This window comes from Setaria viridis, chromosome 3 (assembly GCF_005286985.2).
Source record: "Setaria viridis chromosome 3, Setaria_viridis_v4.0, whole genome shotgun sequence".
NCBI lineage: Eukaryota > Viridiplantae > Streptophyta > Magnoliopsida > Poales > Poaceae > Setaria > Setaria viridis.
Window position 1 is genome coordinate 43,349,498 of NC_048265.2, and position 14,876 is coordinate 43,364,373.

General features: G+C 42.1%; 1 protein-coding gene across 1 annotated transcript; it reads left to right on the plus strand.

Annotated features, from left to right (window-relative positions):
* Nucleotides 1-182: 182 nt before the first annotated feature.
* On the plus strand, nucleotides 183-14,876 carry LOC140222284 (uncharacterized). The gene is made up of 2 exons (XM_072292448.1): nucleotides 183-1,217; nucleotides 14,679-14,876. The coding sequence occupies exons 1-2, from the start codon at nucleotides 183-185 to the stop codon at nucleotides 14,874-14,876; spliced, it is 1,233 nt and encodes a 410-aa protein (XP_072148549.1).

Sequence of the window (14,876 nt, forward strand, 5' to 3'; positions counted from 1 at the left end):
CTCTAGGATTGGAGGTTCAGAAGATACACGCATGCCCTAATGATTGTATCCTCTATCACGGTGCTGAATACGAGGATCTGGATGCTTGTCCCCATGTGCGAAGCGAACGGTATAAGATTAGGCAAGATGATCCTCGTGATGCCAAGGGGCAACCTCCCAGGAAGAGAGTTTCTGTGAAAGTGATGTGGTATTTCCCTATAATACCATGCTTGAAGAGCTTGTTCAGGAACAAGACGAATGCTAAGTTGATGCGATGCCACAAAGAAGAACGTAAGGAAGATAAGATGCTGAGACACCCCGCTGATGGATCTCAGTGGAGAACAATTGATAGAGCATTCCCGGAGTTTGAAGGTGATCCAAGGAACATAAGGTTTGGTTTAAGTACTGATGGATTCAATCCATTCAGTGAGTTGAATAGTGGTCATAGTACTTGGCCTGTGACCTTATGTATGTTTATCCTTCCTCCTTGGATTTGCATGAAACGAAAGTTCATTATGATGCCGGCGCTTATCCAAGGCCCAAAGAAACCTGACAACGATATTGATGTGTACCTAAAACCGTTGGTTGATGAACTTTTACAGCTCTGGAAGGAAGAAGGTGTACGTGTGTGGGATGAGGATAAACAAGAGATGTTTAACCTACAAGCACTGTTGTTCGTAACCATCAATGATTGGCCTGCACTAAGTAACCTTTCGGGACAGACAAACAAGGGATATCGAGCCTGCACCCACTCCTTAGATGACACAGATAGCATGTATTTGAAGCACGGTAAGAAGGTAGTCTATATGGGTCATTGTCGATTTCTCCATGCTCTCCACCATCTGAGAGAAAGCGGGATGCATTTTAAAGGGGCGCCAGAAACTCGTAAAAAACCTTTACATCATAATGGAAAACATGTCTTTGAGATGATAAAGGATGTAAGGGTAGTTTTTGGAAAAGGTCTTGGTAACCAACCTGTTCCGAACGACGATGACAGACGTGCAACCATGTGGAAGAAGAAGTCAATATTTTGGGAGCTACCTTATTGGGAAACCATAGATGTTCACAACGCAATAGACGTGATGCACGTGATGAAAAACCTTTGTGTGAATGTGCTAGGCTTCATGGGTGTTTATGGGCCCTCAAAAGATACACTGGAAGCACGCTGGGACCTTAAAGAAATGGGGCACGGGATGACCTACATCTGGAAAAGAGAGATAACGGACAGCACAACTTACGTCCTGCTAGTTATACTCTCAGCAAGGAAGAGAAGGATAGCATGTTTGAATGATTGAATAGTCTGAAGGTCCCGTATGGGTACTCCTCAAATATAAAGAGACTAATAAATATGAAAGAAAAGAAGTTCACAAATCTCAAGGCCCATGATTGCTACATGTTGATGACCTTGTTGCTTCTGGTTGTACTGAGGGGTGTTCTTTCAGAGAATGTTCGATTGCTGCTCGTAAAGCTATGCATGTTTCTGAATGCAATTTCACAGAAGGGAATCGATCCATCGAAGCTAACAAAGATATAGAATGATGTAGTGCAATGTCTTATCAACTTTGAGTTGGTATTTTCACCATCTTTCTTCAATATTATGACGCACCTTCTGGTTCACCTAGTAAAAGAGATTAATATTCTCGGACCAGTATACTTGCACAATATGTGACCTTTCGAGAGGTTCATGTCAGTCATAAAAAACTTATGGGTAACTCTGAGATTCACCCACAGCTTGCTTGGTTAGCCAGGGGACCTTCTAGCACAATCGTGAAATTTCAAGGCTATGAGATAAATAGTTATACATTTTACACGAGAGTCCAAGACCAGAAAAGGACAAACCAGAATAGTGGTGTCCGCATAGATGCCATAGGCAGAAATAGTAGCACGCACTCTTATTATGGTTTCATAGAGATATGGGAAATCGAATACGGACCGCTGTGCATCCCTCTATTTTGTTGCTAATGGGTGAAGCTAAATGGCGTAACCATATGGAATGACAATAGTGGACCTTAGTAAGACTGGATACAGTGATGAACCATTCATACTTGCCAATGATGTGCATCAAGTTTTTTATGTGAAGGACATTTCTAGCAAACCCAAGAGAAATCTAGAAGATCCATAGGAGCCAAAGCGCCACATAGTCATTTCAAGTAAAAGAAAAATTGTGGGAGTCGAGGACAAAACAAACCAATTAGATGATTATGATCAATTTGCAGGCATGCCCTCCATTCACTGTTGAAGTTGACCCTAGCATCCTGCTATCCAAATAAGAGGCTCCGTACTTGCACCGTGATCATGACAAAGGAACATTCGTGAAGAAAAAGTTTTTTAATGTTACATTGTAATGCGTTAAATTTGCTTCACATTTATGATTAATTTCATGTACTACTTGATACAATTTCATGTGTGCTTAAGAAGGTTGAGGTGAAGATTTATTGATACATCAATTTAAATTTTCACGCGTATAAATTATTTAATTGATAATTTCTTAATAGTGATGCAGTAAAATAATTATTTAAGAAAGTAATATAAATAGTGTAGAATTAATGAGTCATTCAAACTTATTGTAAATATAATTGCTAATTAAATATATTTTTGCATGTTTGAAATAAGTAAAGTTTTAATTTTTGCTTCATGAAATCCAGCAAAAATATAAAAAAGAATATTTTCAAAAAAGAGGAGGGAGATGAAAAATGGGAGAGGGACCTTTTATCCCGATTTGTAAGGCCCCTTTTATCTCGGTTCGTAATTAGAACCGGGACAAAAGGGTAAATTTTAGTTCCCACCTGGACATGACCGTTTATCCCGGTTCTAGTTATGAATCAAGATAAAAAGACAACATTTTATCTCGGGTGCGTCAAAACCGGGATAGAAGGGTAGGCCTTTTATCTCGGCTGCTTACAAACCGAGATAAAAGGGTTGACCATTTATCTCGGTTTGTAAGAAGAACCGAGATTAAAAGACCATTTATCTTGGTTCTTCTTACAAACCGAGATAAATGGTAGGGGGTGGATAAAAGTAACAGGTGTTTCTACCCCTCCCCCCGCACCTGGTAACTTAGAAAAATTTTTACTCCTCCTCTCTAGCCTCCGCATCGTCTCTGTCGCCTTCTCCGCACGCGTCACACGCCGCCTCCGTCCCCATCGCCGTTGGTAGTCTTCATCCCCGTTGCCGCCTCCTTTCCGTCCGCGCTGTCGTCTTCCGCCTCCATCCGCGCCGCCGTACGTCATCATCCGCGAGCCGTGTCCTCCCTCCTCCATCCGGCGCCCCGTCCTCCCTCCTCCATCCAGCGCCACGTCCTCCCTCCTCCGTCCACGCGCCATCCTCCGTCCGCGCCGCGAGCCCCGATCCGCGACCCCTCTGTCCGGTGCCCCGTCCTCCGCGCTGCGAGCGAGAGAGTCGTACGTGCGTCTTCCGCGCTGCGAGCGAGAGAGAGTTGTCCTCCTCGATCCATACATTCGCGCCGTCCTCCGTCCACACGCGCGTCCCCGACAGCCTCATGCGCAGTGCCGTCGTGGCCACCCTCGCGCGCGTCGTCGACCCCGCCGCGCCCGCACGCGTAAAACCCCGGCACCCAGCCGCCTTTTAGGTTCCCGCACCTTGCTGACGCAAGGCAGTGATGCAAGCCTTTTTTTCTAGCTATAAATTTAATAGGAAAGTTTGGATTAGTAAAATTGTATAGGAAGTTAGAATAAATTTGGCAGTGATGCAAGGTAGTAAAGCAAGCCTTTTTTTATTTTTTCTAGTTATAAAATTAATAGAAAATTTGGTTTAGTAAAATTGTATAGGAAGTTAGAATAAATTTGGCAGTGATGCAAGGCAGCGATGCAAGCCGTTTTTTATGTTTTTCTAGTTCTAAAATTTGGTAGAAATTCTTAGAATTTGTACTATTTAGTACAAATTTTATAGAAATTCCAATAAATTAGTAGAAATTCCAATAAATTAGTAGAAATTTGTATAAATAAATTACGCTTCAATTTTGATAGAATTCAGTAGAAATTAGTATAAATTTGTATGGTTTTACGTTGTTCTTCTATGAGTTCATGTATTTACATTAACTTGTAATAGATTAAAGACATTTCATGTAATTAAGTTTCATTCAAGATGTTTTGTGTATTTCTTGTAGTTTTCATGTAAGTTAATTTCATGTACGGTTTCATGTGTACGTTTCTATGATTTCATTTATATACCTTAACGTACATGTAACTATTATTTCATGTGTGTTTGGAGTAGTTGAGATGGTAGACGACAAGAATGCAAGGTTCATGCTGAAGGACATTATTGCTGGTAGAGATCATAACATAACATACACTGAAGAAGAAAGTAACTAGGAGGACACGTACCTCAACATGTCTGCCGATGGCAGTGAAGAGCCCGAGCAAAACCTTGCTTCGACAGAAGATACCACCGAGGTATATATCATCTATAACATTTTACCCCATTTAGAATGTCTTCTTCTTTATTATTATGTACTAATTAACGAATTTTGAACTGTTAGCCGTTTGGATCGGCCAACCCTAAGAAGACCCGAGGTTAAACCATGGTGATGGATGGATCGCAAAAGCTAGAGATCACAGAAGTGTCAAAAGATGGTAGGCCGGTTGCTCCCGACGATGTGGCAAACAAGTACGTGACTCAGCTCAGGGCAATTGTAAGGGACAATGTGCCCATCAGCTTCACGAATTGGAGAGGCAAAAAAAATAATCCGAACGCGCTGCCGCAAATAGAAAAGGATATGCTGTGGGAACAGGTCAAGCAACATTTCATATTTCCCACTGGATATATTGAAAAGGATGTGAAAGCGTGGATGCCGAAAAAGATGGCCACACAATTTCAAACATTCAAGAAATTTCTAGTTTCAAAGTACATTAAGGAGGACAAAACTCCAGATTTCAACGAATTTCCAAAGTTGAGTGGCCATTGGAAGGCATTTGTCGAGTACAAGAGGAGCCACGACGGTAAGCTAAAAGTCAACACCAACATTGGAAATGCTAGTCGTAAGAAAGAGCACCATAAGCTAAGGCGAGGTGGTTACAAAACAGCAGTGCCCAAATTTCGCAAGATGGAACAAGACCTGCTCGAACGGGGTATCATACCAGCAACTCATGAATGGAACTAATGAGCTAAAAATTGGTTTTTCGCTCATGGAGGCAGACTGAGCCAAGAGGATGGGATGTTGATCTTAACTGAGGAAATACGTCTCAAGGGCGAACAACTCGCCAAGAACATTGAAGATGTTAAGGCTGGGAGGTTGGTGGTGGATCAAGAAATGGATGAGCTCACATTGGCCCTCGGGAATCCTGAGCACCCAGGACGTGTCTGCGGGTTCATGATCGTTCCGTGGAAGTACGGTTTCAAAGAAGACAGAGACTCGTACAGAAGCCGCAAGCGAAGAAAGGATCAGGTTGAGCAGAGCTGGCGGCGCAACCGAGAATCTCAAGTGCAATTTGGAGAACAAAGAATGCATGACGAAGTCAATCGTTGAGTGGCCCTTTCCCAATCAGGAGTATAGCCTGATCCACAGGACCAGCAACAGTTCGCTGTTGATTTCATTAGGTAACACACCTCATGTGAGCTGCATGTACCGGTCAGCAACTTACTGTTAAGGTATACTCTTATACATAATTAATATTTATGCAATAATCTTCTCAATCCATCAATCCACCATGCCTCAGGATTGGAGTTTAATAACATCTTTGTTTCTGCTATATGTACAAGTAGCGTACGTGAATGCCTTACCAAGCTGGGCAACACAGGCGAGCCATGGCATGGAGATTCCACCTGGCTATGCTAGTGTCTCGGTAAAGCAGCTCGTTGATAGCCAATATGAAGGCTATGAGCTCCAGCTCCCGGGAGGCGTTGGGGAAAGGATACTAGGAGATGCGGTTCAAGGAGGCATCATTCTATAGCGCAAACGCTACATCATCATCCTGGGCATGGAGGAAGCACCCCTCCCGGAAGAACCTGAGCCGCAACCATCTCCTCAAATGGCAAGACTGACTTCTCCACCACGGTCAGTTCCAGGACCGTCATCACCAGGACCATCACCACCGGGACCTTCAGCACCAGGACCATCATCGATGCATGCTCGATCAAAGTCTCCATCTCCACATCCAGCTGGCAATGACGATGACAACAACACTTCTCCCCGATCACCGATGACGCCGGGACTAAGAGCAGTCCCGAGCAAGGTACCTGCAACCCCAAGAAAGGAACCTGCTGTAGATGCGATTAGGAAGTCGCGACCACCGGCTCTTAAGCCAGCACATAAAAAGAGGAAAACAAATAAGGAGCCTGAAGTGACTCCTGAGGAACGCTGGGATGTAATGACTCAAGAGGAACGCTGGTCCTAGATCCAAGCAGAATGCAAGGAGTTGTTCAGGCTGAACAAAAAAAGTAAGGGAGATGGAGCCACAACCAACAATTGATCCAACTAAATTACAATTTTTTCAAAAGATGTCAGATTCAACCAAGGAGGCGATGAATATAGAGAAAAAAAGAAAAGAAAAGTCATTTTCAAGTGTTGTTGATCGCCGTCTTCGTCATCTACCAGAAGGAGACGCTACAAGGATAGCAGCAATGCCCAAGTCTCAACAAGATCAAGTATTGGAATTCATGAATGAATTTGGAGTGGGACTTGATCAATGTATAGAGCTAGGTGGTCACGAGCCAGCAGCTTCACAGCCATTTCAACCGAGATGGATGTTTGAGCTAGGAAAGTCTCTGGTAAGGCTTGAGTTGATAGGGAGCCTATCATTAAAGATGTACGAATTCCATGAATGGTACATGAAGATGTCCGCCGACAAGACTTCCATGTTCGGCCTTAAGGTAAAACTGATAGATTTTTATGGCGAAGGCAAAAATGCCTCTGGCTGGAATTCAAAGATATATACGAAGTGTACCATCAAGATACCCTAGGCGTCTCTCTCATCAGCTCTGGGCTCTGTAAGTATCCGTTTATCTATATGTAAATTTTGGACCATATCATTATTTTTTATGCATGCGTCGCCCTACTAACGTTGTCTTCCTTTTTATGTAGGCTGCTAATTCAGAAGTGCTGACAAGAAGGATACTTGCATGTTGGCTTCATGGATCCATCCGTAGTTAACCAAACCCAACTACGAGATTTTACAGATAAAATGTTGGTGGGCTGTTTCAATATGCTGGACCTTCAAGGTGGCAAGAGCTGCATACTACTTCCATACAACTTCAAGTAAGTGTTTGTATGTACGTATACCATCTATCTTAGTTTCCTTTTCCTTATCTGATTAATGAATATTTACGTACACAGATACCACTGGATCCTAATAGTAATTCAGCCTGATAGAAGCTGAGTTACCATCCTTGATTCCTTGAGGAAACCACTAGCGGAGTACCAAGATATTCAAGACATTCTACACTTGTAATTAATAATCCTGGACCTTTATCTCAATACAAAACCGTGTTTCCTAAATTTTTGCCTAACACTATATCATTCATTATTTTAATCCGTAGGGCATGGAAAAAATTCATCAAAAAACGACGCCAAGGTGCATTCCAAGAAAAACTTACATGGGATACGGACTTTCCGGTATGAATGAAGTTTGCATGTTTGGTACATTCTATATGACGAATATTTTATAACTTGTTTTTTTCACTGAAGTGCTTAAGACAAGAACAAGGGAATAACCTATGTGGGTACTATGCCTGTGAGAACATGCACAATTTTCTGTCACACAAGGCTAGGTTGACGCCGCAGGAAAACTAGGAAGTACGTAATATAAAATAAAACTATTAATAGTTAATTATTTTGTAGCTCCTTATATTTAATTGTTCGTGTAACATTATTCACTTCCAAATTACAAATGCATAATATTCGAGACAAGATCTTGGAGAAGAAAAGAATAGACACAATATGCGAAAGTCTTGTAGGATTTCTCGTGGACGAGGTGATAAATCTATAAGGAGAATTTCATTATGGTGGATGAAATTAAGAAGCACCGAGCAACACCTCGACGGGAAAACCTCGACGAAGATCCTAGAGCTATATAGCTAGCTAGCAAGGAATTAATTGTACTATATATATATACTAATCAAGAATTGTACATATAGTAGCTAATTGTATAAGAATTGTATATATAATTATGTAATAGTTAAATTGATTCCTTTAAATACTATATATAGTTTGATTGATTTCATTAATTATAAAAAAACTCTCAGCTAACTAAAGGGGTACGTGATGCGCGAAATTATAGACGCCATGCATGCGCTTGCATGGCGCTGTATACACGCACTTTAAACAAACCGTGACTAAAGAGGCGACCTTTAGTTCCAGTTTGTAACACCAACCGGACTAAAGGGGTCTGTCCAGTGGCTGGCGTGGCAGGCCCGTTAGTCCCGGTTGGTTTTACAAACTAGGACTAAAAGAGGGTCTTATATCCCGGTTCAGGGACTCGTGATAAAAGACCGCCCCCTTTTATCTTGATGGATTAATCCCGGATGTATTTTCGGGAGATATGCACCCTACAAACCAGTACTAATTAATACCGAGTTATCTAGTAGTGATGGCTCACGCCTGATCTGATGGGAGCATTCCGGGTGTGGTTACTCACATCCGATCCGAATTTAATAAGGGTCGTCACAAATCCTATATATGGATCTCAACCCTGGTGCCTAGGGTTCCAATAATAGATAAGGCAGGGGCGCACAAGTCACTAATTATAAGCATGATGCACATCAAAAGGAAAATAACATCTCAATATCTCCGTACCAGTCCACCTTCTTGTTTTTGGATTGTACGCTCTTAGAATCAATCCATCCATCCTCCAGCCACAAGGAACCACATTTCCATATAAACAAGATGCGTACGAATATAACCATGGCTCGCCCAAGTATGCATGTGCATTTCATGGAGTATCGTTTAGTCCATAGCGAATTGTCGATGTCCTCCAAGAACCAGATATGAACTGCAACCAAGCAGCGACTCAACCTCGAAGTGGAAATCTCTTCTGTGCTCGTAGGAAAGAAACTTCTCAATATGATCCATGAAGTGTTGTGGGCCTCCACTCCGCCACAAAGTCAAACAACGTTATACGTTATCAACATGGATGTCAGCATAACACACTGCTGGAGAATAGAAAATTCAAACCAAGAAGGAGGCCATCCTAGCAACAGCTGCAATCTCCGAGAAAATCCGTTGCTACGGTTCGCTCTCCAACTTCCATCTCCAAGCGTCGTGGCAAGCAATTAATGCACGATACCCTGATGCCTTTTATGGCCCTAGTTAGCAACCCAGAGCATCAATCTCCCAATGGAAGTATTCATATTGATGTTTCCAAGATAGCCCATAAGGAACTAGAAAATGAAATGTTGTTTGAAACTACCTCCTCAATGCTGCAAAAATTTATGATGTGGTTTCATAGGCTCCTAATAACATTTTATTTCATGATTTATAGAGAGTTGGTATACATGTTCATCATCTCGCCGAATCGAGATTAATTGAGGGCCTGTTTACGCCGAGATTCAAGCTGCATAATATTGTGCATGGGGTTCGTTCTAATCCAACTTATACCTTCAGGCTGTCGGACCCGAGTTGGGTTCTCTCGGCTTTCCATGAGTTGCGGGTACTCAGAGCAGTAAAAAGACTCGAGGACAACAAGCCGTCAATGAGAGATGAGAGAAACAAGCTAATACATTTTTTCTTTTGTTTTTCAGAGTGAGATAAAAATGTACGACCTGTCTAGCTCCATGGGCTGGGTTGCTCTAGTTTTTTCGATCGAGTTGTTGCTAAAAAGGAACACTGAGTACTAAAAAAAAACCTAAAGGACTTGCCGTCAACAAGGGAAACGAGTATTATTTTTCCCTTTTCTCCAGAATGAAACTCAAATATACTCTATTTGAGGTCACGCCAACTGCTGTCGCCGCAGAATCGAGCATGTCTTGATGAGTTGAAGGAGATGCTTGCAGATGCAGGGTGCTAGAGAGCTTGTTCTCGACAGCAGGAACTGCCGATGGCACGCCGCGTCATATTGTTCCAGAATGGAATGTTCTGATTGCGAGAAGAGCTCAACAGATTGGCGGCTCTATTAGTGTGGTAGCTAGATATTAGTCTGCCAATATGAGTGGACGTACGGCCTTCATCTGCACTGGTGCTCAGAGGCCTTAGTCTACAATGTACTGTCAATGGCGGCTGGGTATCGGCGAGGCAACCAGAGGAAAACCATAACTCAGAATATTCAACCTGTAAGTGGCTGAAGGCGAATTACAGATTGCACATAGGTGCTTCTATTAATTGACATGAGGCACTTCCATATATACAAAATATGAAACAAACATACCGCACACGTGTTGTGGGTCTGTTTGAGGTTGCCAAGATGCGTGGAGGCGAAATATGGAATGCTTCCTTGTGGAACTAGACTCGAGTTAGGCACAAATTTGTTTCTTTGAGTTACAGCTACTTCAGAAGGCTCATTCAACTAGAGGGAGGAATCTGCGCACTAGAAAACCCATCAACAACTAAAGGTGAAATTGAGGAAAAAATAACAAAAAATTGTGTTGCCCGTTGCACGGAAGAAAAATTATTCACACCAAACTTCTGCACCAGGACACAAGCACAATTATTCACACAAGTACAGGGCGTACCTCCCGCTGGCACGGCACAATCGAGCATGTGTGTGGAAGCATTGCAGATGCTCCGAGATGTAGGGCACATTATCACCGGAAGAAAAAGGGTCCAACAATCTAGTTATAGCATGTCTCCCTTCATTACAAAGTCCAAAGAGTGCTGATTCATAACGTGACTCCATTAAGGAATTTGAATAGTGTATTTGTTACCATATTTATAAACTGGCAACATTGGAAAAAAAAGGTCCAACAATCTAGTTATTCTAGCATGTCTCCCTTCATTACGAAGTACATGTAATTTTTAACTCATTGAGAAAAAACAAGTACTACTGAGAAAGAATCAACTCTATTGTGATGGCTTGAGCCAGAGTAGAAACCGATATCTATACCTGATCGGCCTCAACGTATATGGAGGCAACAAAGTCTAACAACCATCATCTTCTTGTGCACTGATACAGATAGGGATTAATCTATCACATATACTCCCGAGTCCTTCCATCCCGAACACAAACATACATGAAAAAGCACCAAAGCCAGATAAGGAACTTGACATAGCACCATTTTAATTCTCTCTCTCTTCACTTGCGCTGACTTTACAGGCACCTCCTACATTATCATTCTCTGTCTGCTCAATTTTGATTCAAGCTAGGGCAGGCATATAGATCTAAGGCGCAGCCAACCTCACCTGCCGCGCATGATGCGAACCTGTAGCAGGATATTGGTCAATAATCTTGTGAAAGGAATGCACAAGCTAAGTTAATATTAGTCCACCGCCTACCTTAAATTAACCGTGCCTTGATGCAATGCAACTTTAGGTGGTTATTTATTCACATGCCGGCAACTTTAGCCATTGATTATAAGGTGTTTGCACGGACTAAAGTTTAGTCCCTATCGTATCGAATGTTTAGATACTAATTAGGAGGACTAAACATGAGCTAATTATAAAACTAATTGCAACGATGGAGGCTAATTCGCGAGATGAATTTAGCCTTAATAGATTCGTCTCGCGAATTAGCCTCCATTTGTGCAATTGGTTTTATTTAATACTCCTAATTAGTATCTAAATATTCGATGTGATTGGGACTAAACTTTAGTCCATGGAACCAAACATCCCTAACTTGTTTGGTGATGAACACTGAGTACACATGAGATTCCCGCGTAAAAATCCATGATACTTTCGCTGCGCTATTAAACACGATCTTCAGATCATGTTTACTCTTATAATTCATAGCCCGGAGGCTAAATGTGCTTTAAATTTGCCACGATCTCCGTATATATTCGAAGGCTTGTCTTTCTTATTCCTATTTATATAAGTGTTATACTGTACCGGGCAGAAAGGTATTGGTGTCTCGATCCGGAACCATTGGTATGTTATAGTTTTTTAAGAAAATGAAAACATTTCCAGCCTCCGCCCGAAAACAGGGCCTAAGAATTACAATGATTTCTAACTTAGATTAGATTGAGCTGTGTACTCACATAAAAGCCAATGACAGCATACCTTGTTTCCTCTTCTCGATGTGTAACGACCTTACACATGCTAGCTTCGTACTATATTACTGGAAAGCTCTAACCATGTTCCCGGCTTGTGATCAATCCATAGATACCAATCGAAAAAAAAAGACACTCAAAAAAAGTACATGATCAAACATCATTAACTAACTCCTAATCAATCTCTATTCATTTCAATATGAGGACAAGAATTGAACCGATTCAATTAATTAGAATAGAACAATTATGCAACAAGAGAGAAAAGAAAACACTACTGGGAAACTGAGCATTGGTCCTAGCCCTTAGTACCGGTTGGTTTTTGACCCGGTACTAATGCTCTACCTGGTACTAATGTGAGCATTAGTACCAAGTCTAATGGATAGCAGTGAAACTTTTGAGGGGTACTCCACAAGTTTATTCAAATGCAGACAGATGAAGTTGATGAAACTATATATACAGGCTTGATCTCTAATGGGATGATATAGATCCCAATTTAGTTTTACACGCGCAGATAAACCGTGAATGCCCAAACAAGTGTGCTTCAATTTTCACGTGGGACATGCAGGAAATGTTTGGATTGGTAAACAAAATGAACTAAGTTCCCTGCCAGTCGTCCCTAGGTCCTAATGCGTCCACAAAGTCGGCCATATATAGGTCCCACTTAGCTAGCTGGTGGGTTATGAGTCCTCCCATATGGCTGTTTCTGGGCAAAACGTGTGGGCGTGCTCGTTTGTCACGGCACCGGAGCTTGCATCCGGCTTTAATTTGCATGCATGCACATCCTTCGCATTCAGAAAATCTTCAGCACATGTGAATTCATAACCATGCCGGCCTTGAATAGGTCTCCTGAATGGTTATGAGTACACACCTCGCGCTGCTGGCCTTAAATGGTCCCAATGTGTACCATGCCAGACCAACACAAACACGTCCGGCAATGCGACGGGATGCGGTGGGCTAAGCCTGTGAACACCACCTTCACGGCTTACGGTGAACTGGTTCGCCTAGCTTCACTGCACGACACTTGCTGCCTAAATTTTTATATAATTAATTAAAAATTATAGTAGATTCATCCTAACTTCAAAAAATATGAACTAGAGCCATTTTTTTTCTCCGAAGGAACCTTCGAAAAGGGCAGGGAGTTCCTGCTATTCAGTACGATCTAGAGCCATAACTATTCTAAAATTGAGCTTCACTTGTTAAGTAGGATCTAGAGTTATTGGATATCTTTTTCTTCTTATTTTGATTCAGGTACACATAATTGAGACTCTCGGAATTTAAAAAAAAAGTATGTCTTTAGGAACCCGGAACAGCAAGAGTAGCTAGAAGACCCTTACCTTTGCGTAAGAGGAAGAGAAAGGCACTCCAAGTTCACTCCCACCCCATTCTTGAATCATATTGGATATTGCAACTATTATGCTAGGGCTTTGATTACTTTCATCTATTGGATATATATAGAATTACTACAGTATAGCCTACTACGAAGAGAGTCTGTGCTGGTGGTCAAGGTATACATGTACCAGAGGTTCGGGCCGGCCACCAGCGGAGTTTGATTTGTCAAAATGAATCCAAATTACATAAATCATCACTACTACAGAATGTGGCATCACTGCCGGCCCATCAATGCCAGTTTTGGGCGGGCCAGCAGTGATGGATTATCACCGCCGACTCAAACGGTTACGCACGGGAGTGCATGTGTCAGAGCAGAGAACCGGCAGTGATACCCCCTTCACCGCCGGCTCGTGGTTAAAACCGGCGGTGAAGTTCTTTAATAGGACCGGCGGTGATACCCCTCAACAGTACAAAAACCCCATCCCTCCCCTCCTCCTCCTTCTTCCACCCGACGGCCTTCTCTCCTTCCTCCATTGTTGAGGCCATTTTTCTTCCAATTACTCAAGAAAACTCCCATTTTTGAAGGACACACATTAACATCCTAGTTTGAGGTTGGTAACTAGCATTCCTTTAAATTCTTAGCTTCTTTCTTTGGCTAGTTTCTGAAATTTGGCATGAATTTGATGGAGAGGCTCTCTTGCTTCATTTTAGAGCTCATTTGTGGTCAAATTTCAGTGGAGTGAGCTGAAATTTTAAGGTTGCTCATCACCACCTTGCTTGAAGGTTAGTATCTTGCTCATCACTCCATGTATGCTTAGTTAGATTGTTGCAAAATTGAGAAAATGTGATGAAGAGGCTCTTTGTTGACTCTAGGCTAATTTTGAGCAATTTTTTGATGGATGCTCCAAAAGCTTTTTTTGTAATTGGTAGCTTGTATGGTTTACCTAGTACTCACTCTTACCAAACTGAGAAAATATCGTTGTTCATAAATGGATAGAGGATGGATGTACGGTTCAAAGGTGAGAGAGGTTTCATTCATCAATGGTGTTGATTCTTTTGTGAAGGGTGCCAAGGCGTACATCACAAACAATCCTCAGAATGATGGGTATGTATCCTGCACATGTGTTGATTGCAAAAATCAGAAGGAGTGAGGCAATGCCGAGCAGATCCATTGTCATTCATTGCGTAAGGGTTTCATGGGTAACTATCGGGTATGGAATAAGCATGGTGAGGGTGGCGATAATGAATCTGAGGCAACGACCGTGTCTGAACTTGCTCAGGCTGCAGCCGTGCTTGGAAACACTGGTGAAACTTCTTATGAGTTGCCAGTGCCAGAAACTTCTGTTGAGTTGACCGTGCTAGAAAGCATGCGCGAAACATTAGCATCAGATGAAGGGTTAGATTCCATAGACCGGATGCTAGGTGATGCGGAGCCTGAATGCCTTGATGCAAGAGATCTGAAGAAGCTCGAAACTTGA